The sequence below is a fragment of the Magallana gigas genome, chromosome 1 (assembly GCF_963853765.1).
Source record: "Magallana gigas chromosome 1, xbMagGiga1.1, whole genome shotgun sequence".
Lineage (NCBI taxonomy): Eukaryota > Metazoa > Mollusca > Bivalvia > Ostreida > Ostreidae > Magallana > Magallana gigas.
The window spans coordinates 30,545,954-30,566,816 of record NC_088853.1 but is presented as its reverse complement, the minus strand read 5'-3'; the positions used below and the strand labels follow the sequence as shown (position 1 = coordinate 30,566,816).

The 20,863-nt window shown below is 30.3% G+C and overlaps 1 protein-coding gene across 1 annotated transcript in view; it reads left to right on the top strand.

Moving 5' to 3' along the window:
• Nucleotides 1-20,863, top strand: part of LOC105345716 (uncharacterized) — a 153,742-nt gene that overhangs the window by 128,203 nt on the left and 4,676 nt on the right. The window contains exons 2-15 of the mRNA XM_066065909.1: nt 7,530-7,760; nt 9,108-9,362; nt 10,397-10,531; nt 11,124-11,255; nt 11,651-11,794; nt 12,105-12,213; nt 12,316-12,398; nt 12,499-12,782; nt 13,675-13,762; nt 13,977-14,041; nt 14,124-14,160; nt 14,289-14,386; nt 14,491-14,619; nt 15,127-15,275. Of these exons, the coding sequence (XP_065921981.1) occupies nt 7,530-7,760; nt 9,108-9,362; nt 10,397-10,531; nt 11,124-11,255; nt 11,651-11,794; nt 12,105-12,213; nt 12,316-12,398; nt 12,499-12,782; nt 13,675-13,762; nt 13,977-14,041; nt 14,124-14,160; nt 14,289-14,386; nt 14,491-14,619; nt 15,127-15,275 (1,939 nt within the window). The remainder of the gene's footprint in view (nt 1-7,529; nt 7,761-9,107; nt 9,363-10,396; nt 10,532-11,123; nt 11,256-11,650; nt 11,795-12,104; nt 12,214-12,315; nt 12,399-12,498; nt 12,783-13,674; nt 13,763-13,976; nt 14,042-14,123; nt 14,161-14,288; nt 14,387-14,490; nt 14,620-15,126; nt 15,276-20,863) is intronic.

Sequence of the window (20,863 nt, the reverse complement as noted above, 5' to 3'; positions counted from 1 at the left end):
AAGATTTTAAAACCCAATTATGAAGATTCTCTAAATACAAAAAAAAAACAAACCAATAGAAACAAACAAGCATGAAAGTGATTCGTACGTATCTTCTTTCCTTTCCCAAACACAGTTTAGGTAGCATGCGTAAATAAAAATTTACTGAACAACTGTGTCTAATTTCATTTTGTATGAATTATATTTTTTCCGTTGTCATGAAGAAGATATTTCGGAACTTTTGTATTATTGCCATTACTAGAAATGTTTCATCAAAATTGACAAAAAGATGCTGATATTAAAATATCAGTTGCAAATTATTTTTATAAGTAAATAGCATCTGAAATATTAAAGATTTTTTTTCAATTTGAATCAGATTTAGCTCTAGGAATTATGTTATCTTGATAAAAAGTACTGTATGGAGAGTTTACTGGGGTATATCGATTTACACAAATTTCGAGTTAAAGGACACAGCAAGTTATTTCTTCTTCTCGTGTACAAATTCTGCTTCATATGAATATAAAATAGGTTTGCTAACAATGGGGCGCAATTGGTACCCATGGCAATTCCAAAAAATTGTTGGAAGACCCGTTATCCAGATGGGATATTGTTGCACAAGATTTACTTAGCAAATTCCCACCTTTTAACTAAAGATTCTCATCCCGTTTTCAAATAATGATTCAGTAGAAGCTAAATTGGAAGTCCCGTGACAATGCTGTAGCTTCATGTAGTTATCATAACGGAAATTGTATAGAAATTGGTTAAAGAACACGCGTTATATAGATAGCGTATAATTGTTTTTGCTCATTAAGAAATGTAAAATGAAGTGCTGTGATGAGTTTGTTGACGCTGGGTCATAAAATAAAAATAAACGTCTATCGCTGACTACGTTGCGTCAAATCATTAGTATGGACGCATTTACTTATTAGGATGCGAATGTCCGTGCGTATAAAATGGAGGTAAGGAAAACACAGCTCTCCAGTAGTCTTTCTGTCTCCTTTTTTTTTTTTTTTTATACAGGAAAGACCATTGCACTTGTGCGCATTCTCACAAGTAATGTTAAGAGATCCATGGGGTTCAACTAATATTTAATTTTCAGAGATTTTTGTATTGAATATTAATGTTGATAAACTTAATTGTAATTAATATGAATATCTATTGTTAAAATGTTGTATCTGAATAAAAGATACTCAAATGGAAGCTGTCTTTCTGCTTCCTCTTTCTATACAGATTAAGACATAGGCTACTCCCCATGTAGAGGAAGATACTTTTTAGTAACACCTTGGCAAGGACCCCGCCAGGTGTGGGCAAATTGGAAATGAGATCTCGGGGATCTATTTCATAAATATTATAACACTCCATATGACACACTAGCGGACTATTATGATATGGTAGTAGAAGAGTTAATATATGGCTATCAAGAGTATGTAAAAGCAAGCAGACATGTTCATGAACCTATCCTAGGACCATGCTCTTAACAAACGTCAGTTTAGTTTAAGATCAGTTTCTCTAAGCTCTCCTAAATTCAGGAACCTGCATTAGATCAGCATTAGTTTAAATCACGATTTCCCGAACTATTTTGTGTTTTTTGATGTTATTTGTAAAGATTGGTAGAATAGGGTGTTCAAATCTTTATTCTCATCACCTTACAACCCTTTTATAGATACTTTTTAAAATTATACAACACATTAGCTTGTACGTATATTTTTCTATATATGAATATAACAAAACAGTACATTGACAAAAATAAAAAGATGGACCACCAACCCCCCCTCCCCTCCCCCGTTGCTACGTGCCTTACTGTGAGCTTATGAATCAATCAATTTGTTTTTTTTCTTTTTTCGTTTTTGTTTTTTTTTTTTTGGTTTTGTTTTTTTTTTTTTTTTTTTTACAAAATATTGTCTCTGTGTGGCGAAAATGAAAATTGTTCATCTATTTAATCATAACATTGATTTAAATAAATTAAATTTATTGCTTTGCAAATTGACCAATAAATTATGAAAATATTTTTTGCTAAAGAGTTAATTCACTTTAATTAGTATAAGCCATGCAAGATAATTTTCACATTTTCATTTTGTTCCTGAAAAATAATTGGAAGAGACTTGCAGCTTTGTTTGATGAATTAAGTAAAAAAAATTGTGTTTTTCAGAAACAACGACAGAGTAAAAGATAGTGAGTGGTGGCACATTGGTAATGATGTTTGAGAAATTGTAAATCAATTCACTTACTTAGGAATACTTTTCAACTTTAACAACAAATTTACTAAAGCTGAAAAACAATTACCTGAACATGGTAGAAAAGCATTGTTTGCGCTTACAAAAAATATACGGGGAATGTTTTATTGTCGGAATTGTTAATTATTGTTCAGAAATATGGGGAAATAATATTGGTTGCATTATTGAAAAACTTCATACATAATTTCTGTAAACAAGTTCTCGGAGTTAAGAAAAATACAAATACTGCTTATTTATATGCTGGATTAGGCCATGTGCCCCTTGTACATTATAGAATGTTTAACATTATTACGTTTTGGAAAAATGTCTAATTAGTGACAATTGTATAATTAGACATTGCTACGAAGTTAATTATATTAATTGTGAAGAACACGGTTATAAAAACTGGGTTTTCGATGTTAAGAAAATTCTCATTGACCTCGGTTTCTTTTATATGTGGACTAACCAAAAAATAAACAATGGTATTTACTACTTGTAAAACAATGAATTTTTGATCAGGCCAAACAAGATATTTTTGCAAATGTTGAAAATTCGAAAAAGTGTTCCTTTTACAAATATCTTATCGATGATATGCATTTTCAATACTATTTAGGAAAACCTATTCCCATTTTAAATTACAGATATATATAATTCAATAACGACTATCGTCACATCGCCTGGCTATTGAAACTGGCAGATATAATAACACAAATAGAGAAAATAGATTTTGTCCAAATTGCAAAACTAGTGTTGAAGATGAATTCCATTTTTTATTTCTTTGTCCTTTAAACAGAACATTGCGCATATTAAACATGAAAGAATATTATTATAAAAAAAACCTTCTATGTTTAAATTAATTCAACTTTTAATACTGAAATTGTTAAAGATCTTGGCAAATTCATTTCTAAAAGAATGCTATTTGTATTATATAATTGTTAGTCTTTTGTTTTGTATTCTCAACCGGTATATATAGTATAGTATATGTTATTATTTGTACGTGCACAAGTTCTCCTGTAAATACACTACCACCTCATGTTATACATATGTTATACTGATACTAGTAAGCTATAAAGATTAAAGAAATAAAGAATTGAAATTGACTTGTGTAATGTATTTTTTAGGTAGATTAATACCAATTTTTTTTATAATCATACTTGTAACTAACATTAATATTCTATTCATTGCAAATTTAAAGTGATTTTATTACCCCCCCCCCCCCATGAATTCTATAAAAAGGTGCCTTCTCGTGTATTACCCGAATGGTAAGAGTGTCTAATTTCAAGAAAATTTCTTGTTAAAATGATCATTGGATTGTATTATATTCTCATGTTTTACTAGCTACTAATTTCCTTGTAAATCTTAATAGATACCTTTATTTAAAAAATGTATACAAATTGAAATATACTGGTTTTTATCGTGTTAATTAATTTTTTTCTGTCAAAATTCATAGTGATTTTCCCCATAAAAGTCTCTTAAATTAAAGTACTGAATATAATATTATAAAATAATTTTTTTGATAAGGTTTTTCTAGGATACCGTCGATCTACATCATAAGGTATGTCTTAAGCTGATCTAAGGGTTTTTCTAACTTTTTACCTACGTCATATGTGAGTAACACTCTTAAGTCACAACTTAGGAAAGTTTTGTGAACATGTCTGCTGGTTTATCTTTTGTCTACTTAAAAAATCATATTACAGAACAATATATTACAGAAAAAAATGAACTGTAATAATGAAGAATTTATTCAGGTGCAAAAATGTGCCTTCACCTTTTTGAATAAAACAAGTTCAAAAAATCCGTTGGCCATCGATTGAAATTTTTGAATGTATCAAGATCAGGAATTGAAACTCATTTCTGGTGTTGGAAAACTCAGTAGCAACAGACTGTAGTACAAAATCAGCTTGCTTAATTTCAAGACTCATCAAGTACTTCAATCAATAGCCACACCATATGACAGGATCAACTATCTGAAATAAAATAGGGTTTTTTAAAATTTAAAAAAAAACCAAACACAAATCAAAATGCAAGAAACGGGAAAAAATGTTTTTAAAAATATTTAATTTTCTACATACATGATTCCCGGTATAATATTCGTACGGTATAAAAATCGTACAAATTTTAATTTCTTTATTTACCAAATAAGGCCCTAAAGGGGCAACATGAAGATTGTACATACAGCATCCAATGTACATAAAACATTCAATAAACATGTACGAGAGGGAAAGAGTTGGATGATTGAAAGAGCTAGGACAGACAGGAACATTTAATTAGTATATATATATATGTATGGTTCTATACACTCAATACAATGTCCTCTGTATATTTATGTTTAACACCATACATAAATATGTCAAAATACAAATGTACATACAAACATGAAATAGTTTATCATATGATTAAAAAGTAAAAACTCAATATTTGACCAGGAAATACAAATTAAGGCAATGCCTTTTGTAAAAATATACCAAGAGAGTGAAATATATCTAATTCTTCACAGTTTAAAATCCAAAATAATATTTGCTTATCTTGCAAACTAGTAAAATGTTTTGCTTTAGATGAAATGAAATCAGTAGTTTCTCTCTTTCCTTTGTAACGTTGCTGCATTTGATAAGAAAATGGTCTTTATCTTCAATTCTATATTAAGTGTACACTTTTTACATATTTAGCTATGTGAAGCATGGTTCATACTTTTCTTATTCAAACCCAATATGGTTTTACAAAATTTGAGATGTAACGTTTCAGCTATTAAGTTGTTATAACACTGTTGTATCAATATATCATTAGACCGTTTTATTTTTATGTTATTGACATTAAGGATTCCTCATATTTCAGAGTCATAAAGTAAAATTGGCTTTATAGTGTGGTCAAATACATTTAATCTAGTGGATATCCCGGGGTTTAGACTCAGGAAATCTTTCCGTAGTTTGAAATAAGCTTTCAATCCCTTGTTGTGTAATTCAACCTTAGCCAGTGAGAAAGCCCCTGATGCTGTGAAATGAATGTCTATAAGTATTTGTAACTTGGTACACATTCAATATTGGAAATTTTGAAACAAAATTTATGTTTTATTGTTCTCCCGGCTTTGTTAAATATGATAACTTTGGTTTTATTGGAATTAACTTGCATACCCCAGTCATCACAATATTTCTCTTAAGCCATTAATTTTTGCTGAAGTCCTTCTGGTGACTATGGTGGTTATGGTGATGATAAACATTTAGTGAATATTGGTTTTGTGACGGCTTTTAATGAATTTGAAGTTTCCTCGCTTTTAAAAAAAAGGAATTTGGATATTTTACTTGCCATAATAAAGAAAACCCAGAAAAATTATGTACATGCCACATTATTTTCACCGGCCAAAACACGTGTGCTAGGAATGGTGAAGGGAAGATAATTCCCGTGCTTTGCCACTTTGTTTACAAGTTATTTTTAGACTACGGCATTCCATTTACAAGGACTGCAACTCGTTTGTTTACATTTTAAAAACAGGAATAAAGAACATGTACTATTCCTAGTTTCTGGTTAGATTTAGTGGATATCTATACTCCGATTATAAATAATCAAACTCCGATTTTAAATAATCAAAATTAAATCAGTTATACCAAATAAAAAAAAACTTGACTTAAATTTTTCAGCAACACCCTGCTTCAACAACAAAAAGTAAAAAAAAAACCAGAATTTTTTTCTCCTCTCATTGAATGAACATTTTTAGTTTTTTTCAAAAAATAACCTACGTTTTTGCGTATAAAAACATATTCTGTTAAGAACGTCATTATATTTTTGTAAAAACTGTAAATGAAGAAAAAAACTTACATTCACCTATGTTTTAATGTTAATTGAAGATATTTCTTTTACAATAAATAACAAAATAAACACGTCTTGTGAGAGTATATTTATCACAAAACAATCCATTTAATGTTTTTATATCATATTGATTTCACGCAAAATGCATGTATGGAATATTTTAAATGGTTCATATTCTTGAAAATTAGACGTGAAATATTAAAAGCTTAGGGTTTATATTTCATATATTTGGCAAATTAAGATAGGATAGGGATAGATAAATGTATGACAAATAAAGAAAAAATTAAACCGTTCTTTGACCCTTAAAGATAATTGTCACATGAAAATGATAATTTTCTGTACCCAGGACAGTGTTTTGCATTTATCGAATAATTCTCTTGCATCTGAAATACATTCTTGTAGTCAAACAAAATTGCAAAATCAGAAAATATTGATCGGCAAAAATCCTATTTTAGATCTCTTGTGTTTTGTTATATGTATGACAACTTCAACTATTTCCATTCCAATATTATGGGTAAACAAAGTATGCTATTGACACACACATCATATTTTAAGATTAATTAAACGACGCAAATCGATGTAATTCACGGTACACAATTTAATATTTTAATAAAGTTTTTTTTACAGCAGATTCAAATGAGGAATAGTGGCGATAAAGAGAAAATCTAACCCAGAAAAATAACTGTTACTTTCTAGCGTGTAGTTCATGTGTAAACAAAGGAGGTATTACCTACCGAAAATACGAATTATATAGCTAAAAGCATGATCACAAGAATACAATTAATGAAGATACTTACGTTAACAACACCAATGAACAAAAAGTAACCTTAAAATACTCCATTGAACTCGCAAAATTCATGAAAACAATAAAAATTCTCCCGAAGCGAACTAGCCTAGTCCGCCATTGTTTTCAAGCTAAATAAACCGCCTGACGTCACAAAATGTATATACAGTTTGAATGCCGGTTTTAGAGCCTGTTAAAATAGAAATTCCGAAGTCTTTTAAACATTACTGAAAAAATCATTGTGATATCTTCAGGTTATATCAATTCTTTACTACTTTAACGTATGCACTCATTCTTTTATTCTTATATAGTTAGAATTATTAAAAGAAAGTCAAAAAACATGCCTGTCGACATTCTCACTATGATTATCAAGGTGGCGATATATACTTCCGAGGAGGGTACCCTCCTTCCAAAGATAAAAACACGAAAGCAGATAAGTTTAAAGAAACCAAAGCAGAGTTTTATTTACAACTAAATGTCAATCTTTCGAATAATAACAAGAAAAACGACATCCAGTAAGCAGATCATACCAAACCAGAAGGGTGCGGAACAATGTCAACACCGATGTGTTGACATTCTTCCGGGTCGACATTGATGCTATGTTTATCCGACGCAGTGTTGACCTTATACAGGATCCTCGTATATATATATATATATATATATATATATATATATATATATATATATATATATATATATATATATATATATATATATATATATATATATATATATATATAATTCTTTTGCAGATAACATAGCGCTTAATAAACAGGCGTATCAACAGAATCAATTTCTCGCAGGAAACGACAAATATGATGCCAGTAATGCGGTAGATGGACTGAAATCAGATCTGACAAGTAATGGAGGTCAATGCACAATTTCAGCAGCGAAGCAGACCGCCACCTTGTGGGTGAATCTGACTGCGATTCACAGCATCCATCATATAACGATCTACTTTATGACAAACGATCTTAAATGGGGTAAATATTCCTTTCTTCCAGTATCAAGCATAATTGTTTTTATAGTATTTCATCAACATCATAAAAAATACAGTTTAAAAACATATTTTCAATATCAGTTTTAAATGATGGAAAGTAAGACTGTCAAAAACAATCATAAAAATTAATCTCATAAAAACAAGTCATTTAAAAAGAAAAGTTATACTAACTTAACATTATTTACGAATAAGAGACGGTTTGCTGTGTTATAAAAAACAAATCGGAAAAATCTTGGTTTTATCTTTCGATAGTTTTGAAAATTCTACCCCATCTAGAGTTACAAATAAGTATACAATATACAGCTACATGTAGCTCCAAACTAACCTTATTGACAAAGCCAGTTCTCCAATACATTTTTGGAAGTATGTCTTTGTAATATAAGACACTGTCTTTAAAAAAAAAGCTGCATGGACCATGTGCAGTATAGCGATTGGGCATATTTTTTTTTTACCTTTTAATTATAGTGATATAAATAGTAATGATTGATAAACGGCCCCCGATATTTTTTTTCTATAAATGAATGCATCATTTCTTGATGTAAAAAAAACCACTCCTGCCAAATCTAACAGGTGGTAAAATTAAAATATGGACTTTCAGATAAATGAAATACATGTATTTAAAGGAAGATACAATTCTCGAATGCCTAATTGAAAAGGAACAACTATCATTGAGTTCAGATAATCATAAATAATTATACATGGTGTCTAAGGATATCTAATACTATTAAAAATTCGTAAAAAATTAAAAATCAGTGTGTCTAAATAAAACAATGAAAAATAAAAATGAAACCATTTTCTACAAAACAGTACGAGGAAGAAATATTTTTTTTTTATCTTGATATAATATTTTTTGATAATTTGTTTTTGTTTGAAATTGTACGAGTTAACATAATGCCAAAAATACCCTACGGAAAAAAATTTGCTTAAAATTTGATAAAACGGGGTCTATACAGCTGCTGTTGTTTCTCATTAACTTGGCAAACAGCCTTAAGAGAAACGGGCTTTAATTCACACACTCTCATTTAATTTGTCTGAAATGTATAAACATTTGTGAGATTTGTTAAGGGAAACTTGACAACAAAAACATTAACGGAAAAGCATTGATTTTTATTTTACAATTAAAATAATCAAACGTTATTCAGAAAGAAAATGGTACCACATGTAATGAACACATGGCGTAAAAATCCGAAATGGCAAATATTTTGCAGTCGTTTGTGTTACATAAAATCACTTTCAAAAAATGTATTCATAAGTCTACACTGTGTAGATTTCAATTTTATTTTAAATGTCATTCGCATATTTTTCTTAATATTTCTAAATCATTACATAGGTTCTTCCAATGCCTTAACACCGCTGTTCCTTGGATTCTCTGTGTATGTCTCCAATACAACAGACAGATTAGAAGGGATGCTGTGTTTCAAAGACAACAACTTTACACTAGACACAATACCTGCTGTGTTCACCACCGTCTGTCCTGTACATGGACAGTATGTCATATACTATAACGAGAGACTATCAGAGCTTACCTATCCCGAAGAATACTCTCCATATGCTGAAAATAATTTATGTGAGGTTGAAGTATATGGTGAGTCTTTTATTGATTATTTATCATAATTGTATTTGTATCCTTAATATTCTGTCATTATAAGTGCATAAATTATCGGGCATATACTTAACTTTTCACTAACTTTCAAAACATTTACGATTCCAAAGCTACCGGCAAACGAATAGCTTTATCTTTCTGTATTATACTAAAAATTAACAAAGAGCATTATATGTTAAATTTCTACATTAAAAGAATGTTTTTGTGAATATTTTAAGACTAAATAAAATGAGCACAATTGGGATTGATTACGATACAGTTTCGTAGTTTAATGATATTTGTCTTTGTATTATTATTTGAACTTCGTCGTCCTTATTTGTTCATGTAATCTTTGAAAATTGGGATTTAAATAGTTTTAGAAAAGTGTGTAAAGAATGAATTAACTGCGGATAATAGCTTAAGTAGAATATGTATACAAGACTGGGGTCAGAGCGTGCTAAAAAGCAAACTTAATAAATATTTAAAGAGGATAGCTGACATTGCCCGACTATCTCCAATCAGCACTTTAATTTTGTGGAAACGGAAATAAATTAAAATGGTAAATGTTTCAAAAAAGAATGTACAGTCAGTTCAAATATATCTTTTACAACACACAGCATAGCATAACATTGAAATTTCATAGCATACAACATTATTTTAACTCGGTTTAAAATGCTTTTATTAAGAAAAATTAATGTTTATATTGCAGATTAGTGGTACATTTAAACTTTCGCTAATCATTTTACTTTGAAATGTTTGAAACTCTTCTGGGAATAGAGGCGTTTTGTTCAAAATTCAAAGTGTACCATAAAATAGCATAGCATACTACATCATTAGGCACTTCGTTTCAATTTCGCATAGCATAGCATTGAAATCTCATATAATTGCATTGAAATCTTGTAGCATATCATGAAAATCGCATGTCATAGCATACCGTAAAATTGTGTACGATTTGCATGAAATCGTGGTATCTGCTCTTTAGTCTCTTTACAATGGTATGGTATTATTACTGACCTATTCATGTTGACTTTTTTCAGGCTGTGCAGTTGGTGAACATTATGGAGTTAACTGTGGCATTCCCTGTCCAGATGTAAATTGTCAGTACTGCCACATAGAGACGGGCACCTGCCAGGGCTGTAAATCTGGATACCAAGGTCAAAGATGTGAAATGGGTACATTTGTATTTAACTACAATTATTATTAATATACATTTCCTCCCTTCTTCCCTTCTTTCTTTAATTTAAAAGTATTATCAGAACAAGACCATTTCATAATATATTCATAAGAAAATGCAAAGCTGGAAATATACTGAGGCTCTTTTGAATCCTTTTGACACATGATTTTAGCCAACCCCGAACCTGGAAATTCGTCAGCTCCATTCATATATGAGTTTGAATGCCAAAAGTTAATAATCACTAGCCCGTTATGATTCGCATCAAGCCTTGGTCTAGAGTTTGCATAGTTCTTTCCTACCCATGACTGTATTAACTTAATTTTGATAAGAACATACTACACACATATATAGTAGTTTGATTTTATTAAATGATCAAACTAAAAAAAAATAAGATACAGTTTAAAAATATCATTTCCATTAGTCTTAGTTGACGTATTTAAAAAGATAAGGCTGAATATTTTTTTAAATATGAAACATAATAGATACAAAATGACTTCTTCATTGAACAAAAGGTACATCTCACATTTCATCGCAAATATTAAAGATGACACCTCCATTTATGCATTTTATCAGTGATTCATTATCTCTAGAATGTCCATACGGGTTCTTCGGGCAGGGATGTGCTGATAAATGTGACGAGAAATGCAATGGCTGTAACACTGTAAATGGTCTGTGTGATTATGGATGTAAATCAGGCTGGACAGGGGATAACTGTACTGACGGTAGTAAAGTTGTCTTTTGAGAACTTCAATGCGTTTTCATATCTCTTTTTTTTTTTGGGGGGGGGGGGGGGTCGAACGAATATTAATCCCTTTTTTAAAACAGCAAGAAACAAATTGCTTTTTTATTTGTTTGATTTTTTCCCCTTTATCAAGTAGTGTAAGGATAAATATTTTAAATGTTTATGCCAGCTGTATTTAATAATTACCTAATTTTTTTTTGGTCTGTCCTTTATGAACAGCCCTCGAATCAGACAATGGTTTTGAACAAAGTAGAATTGGCGGTTAAATTAAACTAAATCTATTGCTTAAGGATAAACCAAGTTTGGATATTAAGATAACAATATGTTTAAATCCCCTCTACATTGCTCTTAGGATAATACATTCTTTTTTGATAGCATGTGACAAAGGGTTGTATGGTGTTGACTGCAAAGAAGTATGTGGATACTGTCGTGAAATTAACCACTGTTTTCACATTGATGGAAAATGTCTAACTGGATGTAATGGAAGTTATCAGGGGGCACTATGCAAAACACGCAAGGGTACGGTTTTGGACAAAAATACTGCTTCCTGTTGTTGTTGTTGATATCCTGTTATTTTAGTCAAACAGAAATAGTTAACAAAAAAAGGTTTCTTTAATTTTGATCCCCACTTTCGAAAAAAGAAATTATGCAGAATAATATGACATCACGGTTAGGTATTTACATTTGATTCACTCAAACATAGAAACTGACTCATGTTGATGCAACTCTTTGAAAGTGATTTTTATTACCTTTCATTTGGAAATTATTTTTTTTAATCTGATATCTTTAAGGAAACGATATTAAGTCGAGTTTCTGCTCTGATTTTCAGCGTATAACGAAACTTCCTTCATATCACCTAACATTCCACTGGTTGGAGTAAGCATTGCAGCTGCTGTTGTTATATTTGTGGTTATTGTTGGAACATTTATTTACAAAAGGTGGCGTGAACTCATATTTTTATAAAAAGGTGTTTCTGTGAAACTTTGTTTTTTTATACTCTCTGCGTTCTGCATAGTTGATTTATTATACCTTTTTATCAGGTGCAGAATAAGAAAAGGACAACTGGAACAAAGGAAAGTCAGCATTTGTGAAACTCTTGACGTAACAGATTTTATGAACTACTGTTAGTGTTCGATTAATTAATTTAGTTTATAAATATATTTCTTAACTGATGGATTAAACTATTCGAGCATAAATAATGATTTGAATTTAATATTTTGTAGCTGCATATAACACAGAACAAGTTGATTTATGCATTTATCAGAATGTAGAAGAAAACAAAACTAACGGGGTTAAAGTTTGTACTAACACTTCAACTCAAGATGTCAGAAAATCAAAATTTGATATCGACAACATGGATATTGATGGAAACATTCGAAAGAAAATTATGTATGGGGATATGTGCTGGAAAGCCAAAACAAATAGGGGTGTTAATATAAACAACTTCGAAAAGATAATTGGTGAAAACTCGGAAAATGAAGACGATGGTTTTAAAAAGGAATATAAGGTGTGTTTGTTTACGGAAAAGTTAATAACTGTTGATAATTTTTTTTTCATAATGGGTTAAGAATTTACTCATTTTCAGTTGCTGTTCGATGTATTCACCAAATAAGCTAATACTGTGCAACGGCAAAAATTCCCTACTTATGGAGGCTACTTAGCTGATAAACCAGACCAATTTACTATAAACAAATTAAATGCATGACACTTTATTATCTTCACGTAAATCAGAAAAATATAGTCTTGAAAAGTTTTGTTTGTATCGTACATGTACTATTTTTAACAAGAAAAAAAAACTGTTAACGTGACAGCAAACCGGGTTTTCTTTTGTGTGAACAGTATCCATAATTTCTTTGTCAACTCAGAATCGATGAACAATGCCTATCCGGAGAGATTTGGTACTCTATATTCAATATTGATATTGACAAAAATAACTGGCATTTTTTAAATTAATTACCAAAAATCAAAATTCTAGCAAAATGCACACCTCTGATATATGTACAATTAATCTGCAAAACAGCAACTTCCTATCTTGAAAACTGAAGGAGGAGTTATCCGTACAATAGGGGTACCCTATATGCAGCATTTTGATCATTTTTTCGTTCCTGTATGCATAATATTCACATGACTTTATTTTAGCTTATAAATATATTTGCTAGTTAACTTCAAATGGATAAGAATAAGATGCAGAAAATAATGCTTTATTAGTTTCATTAAAGGTTATACTTCTGCTTAATTGGTACATATATGCAATAAAAATGTCTACATCATCTAAATGTATCTTTTGAATATCTAAATTAGTGAACAAACAGTTAACTTGCAACTTTAATAGTGATAATAATATTTTTAAACCAAAAAAAAAAGAAAAAAAAAACTATTAAATGAATTTTGCTTCACAGTCATTGCCGTACGGAGAAAGATATCAATGTAAGACTGGGATACTTCCTGAAAATGTCCAAAAGAACAGATTCAAAACAACCTACACATGTATGTATCTAATAAGGTCATATTAAAATTTCAAATTTCAAGAAATGACACGGAATGTTTTCATAGTGATCATTAATATGATATATTTTTAAGAACATATCCTTTTTTGTTACGGAGCCGTAATACATTACGATATTATTGTATATGAAATCGGTGTGCTTCCAATTTACAATGCTAATGATTGGTTTTTTTCATAAACAAATGCTAAATGAAGATGACCACTCGAGAGTAATTTTAACTAACAGACAACAAGACTATATCAACGCTAATTACATTGACGTAAGTATTACATAATTCAAAATAAATGCTTAAGTGGCTGATACATCGAGAAACTACACGTTATTTTTTGTATATTTCTAAGGGAACGGAAAACCCGGATGTCTACATTGCAGCACAAGGTATAACAATAATAGTTCTTACACGAAAATCAACGAAACTAAGTAGCATTTGTCGAATTCTATGATATCACACATTATTCGTTATTTGACTAAGCAATGAATTTCGCATATTTAATGTTTGCGGAAAGGACCTAAGAAAAACACGCTGGAAGACTTTTGGTTCATGATATGGCAAGAAAACATAGAGCAGATAGTTATGTTAACTAACCTTAAGGAAAAAGCAAGGGTGACTAATGTCTTTTTTTCATCAGTGAATTTGAATCAAATAAAATATGTGTAATAATAAATCCTGCTAGTAAATATAATAATAAAAGCATTGTATAATTTTAGACAAAATGTGTCCAGTATTGGCCAGACCTAGAAATGGAGATGAGTTGTGACTTTCTCGGACTATATACCACTGAGGAATGTCTTTACGACAATTATGTTATTCGAAAACTAAAAGTATCACACGCAAGGGTATAGCGTAATTTATTTTGAAAATCAGAATCTTAAAAGTACAACTACTAGAAAATATTTAAACAATGATAGGACAAACTTTACGAATAAACCATGCCTTTGTATATCTGGCATCTGTAATATTTTCTTATTTATTTTTCTTTCAATTTTTCGACGACTTTTCAAATAAAATATTGATGCATAATTAGAAAAAAACAAAATGATAGAACAAGCTAATGGAACCAAAAAAAAAAAAAAATAGAAATCCCTTTTTCGACATTTATAAAAGTCATTCTTTTTGTTCCTTTTTTACTTAAAAAATGAAAAGGTAGGACTATGTAAATGTAAAAAAAAATATTTTCTAGAATGTTCAGAATTTATAACATAAAAAAAACTGACATAATAATTCGTTGCAACAATCTGTTACATGTTTGCATCAAGACAACTGTCAAAAGAAATTTTTCATTATTTAATGAGTGTTTTAACACGCATTTAACATTTATCAGAAATATAACTTGCTTATTTCAGCAAAATGAAAGTAGAATGATCACCCAGTATCACTACACCGCCTGGCCGGATCACGGTACACCCGATCCGCTTTGTCTTTTATCATTCCACGGCCATCTTAAAAGAACAAAACCGTCAAGGAATTTAGGCCCAATTCTAGTTCATTGCAGGTATTTCTATTCTACGTCACTTTATGTATTACTGATTTGCTTTTGTTTTGTCCATTATTAAAAAAGAGGAGGGGGGGGGTTAAGATAGCACAAATGTCCATTCGATTAAGTCGTAAAAAATCAATTTTTAACTTATTTTTTTCTCAGTTGAATCCATTTAAATATATTATAATACAAATTTGCAAAAGTGCAATTTATAACTATATTCAGTTTTAAATATATTAAACAAATGATACGAAAAAAATATATCGTAACAATTTGGTGGTATCAAACCCATAACATAAAAACCCTTTACATATAAGGTTTGTTTATGTCATGTGCTCTAACCACAGAGCCATTTCAGACACAAGAAAGTATGTTTAAATATTATGTTTGACTTTGGCCACGATTTTATGTACTTGTTTTATTCTTTCAAAACGTTCATTTGTTGGAATATAAAATGATATTTTTAATGTATAGTGGGTCATCTTTCCACGTTTTTGTTGATTAAAATTGGTTTGTTTTTCATTAGACTTATTTAGACTATGAGAAAAGTATTGAGCACAGACCCGCTTTTTAAAAGAAAATGCCTTAAAGTTCTAAGAAATGACACTATTTGCAGGTTTTGATACGTACATGTATACGACTGTTGGAGTCAACATATTCCCAGTACTGAATATATTTATAGGTTACAAATCAATTATATGTTAAAAAGATATTGTTTTAAATGATTTTTAAAAACAAATATGAGATTTATTGATATTTTCATTTTTCAGTAGCTTGTCCGACAGTGCATGGGCATTTTAAACGCCTTATCCACCAATCTTCCTTGAGTCAATTTCATCAATATAATGAGTATGATTGAAATCTTTAAAGTCACTTAGACACGACTATCATATCTCCTTTCTCGCGATTGATTAGGGTGACAACTTAAACAACTAATACACAAGTTACAAATGGTAAATAAAAAAAGATAGAAAACTAAGGTAGTAAGTGCAACCATTAACACGTAGAATACATATATCTACTGTATATATTGCCGGTATATTCGAATTCAGTGATAAAGGCATTAAAACATGGCTGTCTAGTAAGTTTGTATTTTTTTTTTTGTCCCCTAATATAGGGAACATTTTTGTAGGTTTTAAATTATGGACATGTAGTGATTAATGAGGCCAAGCACCTGACTATGACAATGTAACGGATTTTACCTGGTCTTTAAAACGGGCATTAATTAAATTTCTGAAAATCCCGGTATTTAAAAATATTAATAGTTTCATTATCAAAATGTTTGAAACCAGAATGTAAGGACGGAAACCAAATGACTATATATTATTTCACAGGACATAACGTCCAGGGTTATACAATCATCACGGAAAGTGTTTTACAATTGTTCAAATCTGGATATTAGGAAGTAATTATACAAAAAAAATCTCAAAATAACTAGAAATATAGGGAACACGAAAATGCCTTGAAGTTCTAAGAAATGACACTATTTGCAGGTGTTGATATGTACATGTATACGACTGTTTGAGTCAACATATTCCCAGTATTGAATATATTTATAGGTTACAAATCAATTATATGTTAAAAAGATATTGTTTTAAATGATTTTTAAAAACATATATGAGATTTATTGATAATTTCATTTTTCAGTAGCTTGTCCGACCGTGCATGGGCATTTTAAACGCCTTATCCACCCATCTTCCTTGAGTTAATTTCATCAATATAATGAGTATGATTGAAATCTTTAAAGTCACTTAGACACGACTATCATATCTCCTTTCTCGTGATTGATTAAAAAGACAACTTAAACAACTAATACACAAGTTACAAATGGTAAATAAAAAAAAGATAGAAAACTAAGGTAGTAAGTGCAACCATAAACACGTAGAATACATATTATATCTACTGTATGTATTGCCGGTATATTCGAATTCAGTGATATAGGCATTAAAATATAGCTGTATAATAAGTTTGTATTATTCTTTTTTGTGGGTTTTTAAATTAAGGACATGTAGTGATTAATGAGGCCAAACACCTGACTATGACAATGTAACGGATTTTACCTAGTCTTTAAAACGGGCATTAATTAAATTTCTGAAAATCCCGTTATTAACAATATTAATAGTTTCAATATCAAAATGTTTGAAACCAGAATATAAGGACGGAAACCAAATGACTTTATATTATTTCACATGGCATAACGTCTAGGGTTATACAATCAACACGGAAAGTGTTTTACAATTGTTAAAATCTGGATATTAGGAAGTAATTATACAAAATAATTTTAAAATAACAAGACATTTAGGGAACACGAAACGTTAATTTCCTTAACTCAGTGGAAAAGGACTAATAAACTAACAAAAGGCCCATGGGCCTCATCGTTCACCTGATTAATTAGAGTGTGGCTTTTGCAATGTATATTCAGGCATATTATAATTTCAGGTCTAATGAAACATTTTCAATATTTCGGTATAGTGTAATCAAATAAACTTTCTAAAAAAATATTTCAAAAATTGTAGCATTTTATACAGTGACATATTTTGACAAACCTAAAGTAAAAATATTTTAAATCGGTCGAGATTACTCCATCCTTCTCGAGGATATTAAAGAAACAAAGGGACAATTTAGCGATTTTTATATAGAAAACTGTAATAATAAAATAGCTATTTTAAATTACACAAGAAACACATATCGGTGCATTATCAGGTGATAGCAATACACATCTTACGCATATTTCTTAACAGAGAATGATATAAAACAACGCTATCCTGCACTTTTTAGAAAATAATAAAAAAAAAATATCAAGTGAAAGCTAAACCTCTTAGTTTTATCAAAACTGCTTGTAGAATCATATAATCACCGTGATTATATTGTTAATCATCCGGTCTAAAAAAACATGAACTAACTTTAAAACAGTTTGCAGGGAAAACGATATGTTTCATCAAATGAACACAAAACACAGAATTTTAACAATACTCTTCATATTAAGCATTGTCAAAATATTAAAATTGTGTTAAGTATGAGGTTCAATGTTTACAGTTTAGTGTTGTTATAGTCCGTTTTCTATAGCGTAAACAAGAGGCCCACGGGCCACGTCGCTCACCTGAGAAATAGGCATGGTAAAATCAGCTTAATGTAGTCATACAAATGTACAACAATATATCTGAACAATGTGGTAAAATACATATAGATTATTACATGACAAAGGAGAAGATTTTTACGTAATAAATGCATTCCCACTTCACAATTATTATAGCCCCACCCTAGCTTCAGATCCCCTGACCCTGTGGCTATGACTTTCACAATTTAGGCAGAGACCTAAATGTTTGTTACAATTATGCCAAGTTTGACTGCTTGATGTTCAGAAGTAAAAAAAAATGAAGATTTCTTAAATATTGCATTAATTTGATTGATTTAGCCACTCTTCTAACGTCAAAGGGGGTCAGGGGCCATGAATTTCACAATGTTCATTCTCTTCACCTGTAGAAGTTCTATGCAAAATGTAATTGAATTTGGTGTAGTGGTTTGAAAGGAAAAGCTAAAAATGTTCAAAAGTTAAAGAACGAGGAACGACGTACAATGAATGACGACGAAAAAACCCCAGATAGCAATAAGTCACCTGGGTGACTAAGTGATCTTAAACTTGTAAATAAATGAGGACACATCAACATGACATTACGTCATGTATGCTGGTGCCTCACGTCAATAGCGGTATAAACGTTTGTCAGCTTACCAAAGATTATCAAATGGAGCTTTTAGGATTTAATTTCAAGAAATTATTTTTTTTAATTATAACACTGTAGGGAAATTTTTACGAATTGATCTGTTTTTCTGAGAAGTTAATTAATCAATACAACATTAGTAACATCGATGTAAAAATATAGAAAGAAACTAGACTTTTGTTGCTATAACAACAAAAAGTTCTTCCGTTCCTCATGTATTAATCTGTACAAAACATCCATTTATCTTGTAAACAGAAAATAAACTTAATATAGACTGTACAAGAATTTCCAAAAAATAAACAAAACAAAAAGACAAAATGTCAATTTTTGAGTACTTTTGTGACGTCCGGAAGTTAGGCCGGATCATACAGAACATAGTAAACATATCTTCATACATTGTTTTGTCTTTCCTCAATGTTTGGATGTTCAAGTTTTTGTTAATTTGTTGTTAATATCTTGTTGAGAAATGGTTTTTGTCTCGGGACCGGAAACGAACAAATGGAAGTGATTAAAGAAATTGAAAGTACATATTTTAGTACATTTACCTACGATACGTTACTGTTCATCACATTGAGTAAAATGTCATAAAAAATCTAAAGTTAAAAATAAAAATTTATGTTGCTTGAACGCTTCGTAGTGAGAACCAGAAGTGACGTACGACTAAATGAAATCCCTTAAACACATTTTCAATCAAATGTCCATTATCCATAAAAGTTTTGTGTTTTGATCGCTCATAGTTTCTGAGCTCTTGTGGGTACTTTGTTTTTAAAAAAGAAGGCTACCTGAGTTATTTGAGAGTTCTCACCGGAAGAATTTTTTTTGTTTTTTTTAACATCTGTAGATGACTTTTGTATTTTTATAGCTTAAATGTTATCCCATGCTAGATAACTAAGATATTTTAAAAAAATCAAAATTGGGTGTACTTCCTGTGTCGACCGGAAGTTACGCCGGATAAAAAAATAGCGTTAACACATGTACAAACATAAGTCTATCATCCTACAAAGTTTGGTTATTTAAGTCGTCACTGTTTCAGAGAAATCGTCGAAATAAGGTTTTTAGTCTCGGGACAGGAAACGGACAAACGGAAGTGCTCAGTGAAAATTCAATTTATTATTTCTTGTTTACTTGCCTATCTCACATTATTATTTATCAAAGTAACTGAAACTATCGAATGAAAACAGTTAAACGGATAAACAGCTTGATTTATTTGAACTCTTCCGGTGTGGACCGGAAGTGACGGTCGACAAAATGAAACTGGTTAAACACATCTTCAATCAAATGTCTATAATTCGTGAAAGTTTCGTGCTTTGATCACTTTTAGTTTCTGAGATCTCGTGGGTACAACATGTGATTAAAAAAGCTACCTGAGATAATTGAGATATCTCACCTGAAGTTGAATTTTGTTGTTGATAGAACATCGCATAGATAACTTATGTATAGATTTATACTTAAATATTTATTATATGGAAAAGGAATTTATTGCGTAAAAATAATTATTTTTGAAGTGCTTCCAGTGACGACCGGAAGTTACGCCGAACAAAACAAAATAATTTAAACACATCTACAGATATAGGAATATCATCCCATTAAGTTTCGATGTCCAAGTGCTTGCCGATTCTGAGATGCATTGTCTCGGGACCGGAAACGAACAAATGGAAGTGATTAAAGAAATTGAAAGTACATATTTTAGTACATTTACCTACGATACGTTACTGTTCATCACATTGAGTAAAATGCCATAAAAAATCTAAAGTTAAAAATAAAAATTTATGTTGCTTGAACGCTTCGTAGTGAGAACCAGAAGTGACGTACGACTAAATGAAACCACTTAAACACATTTTCAATCAAATGTCCATTATCCATACAAGTTTTGTGTTTTGATCG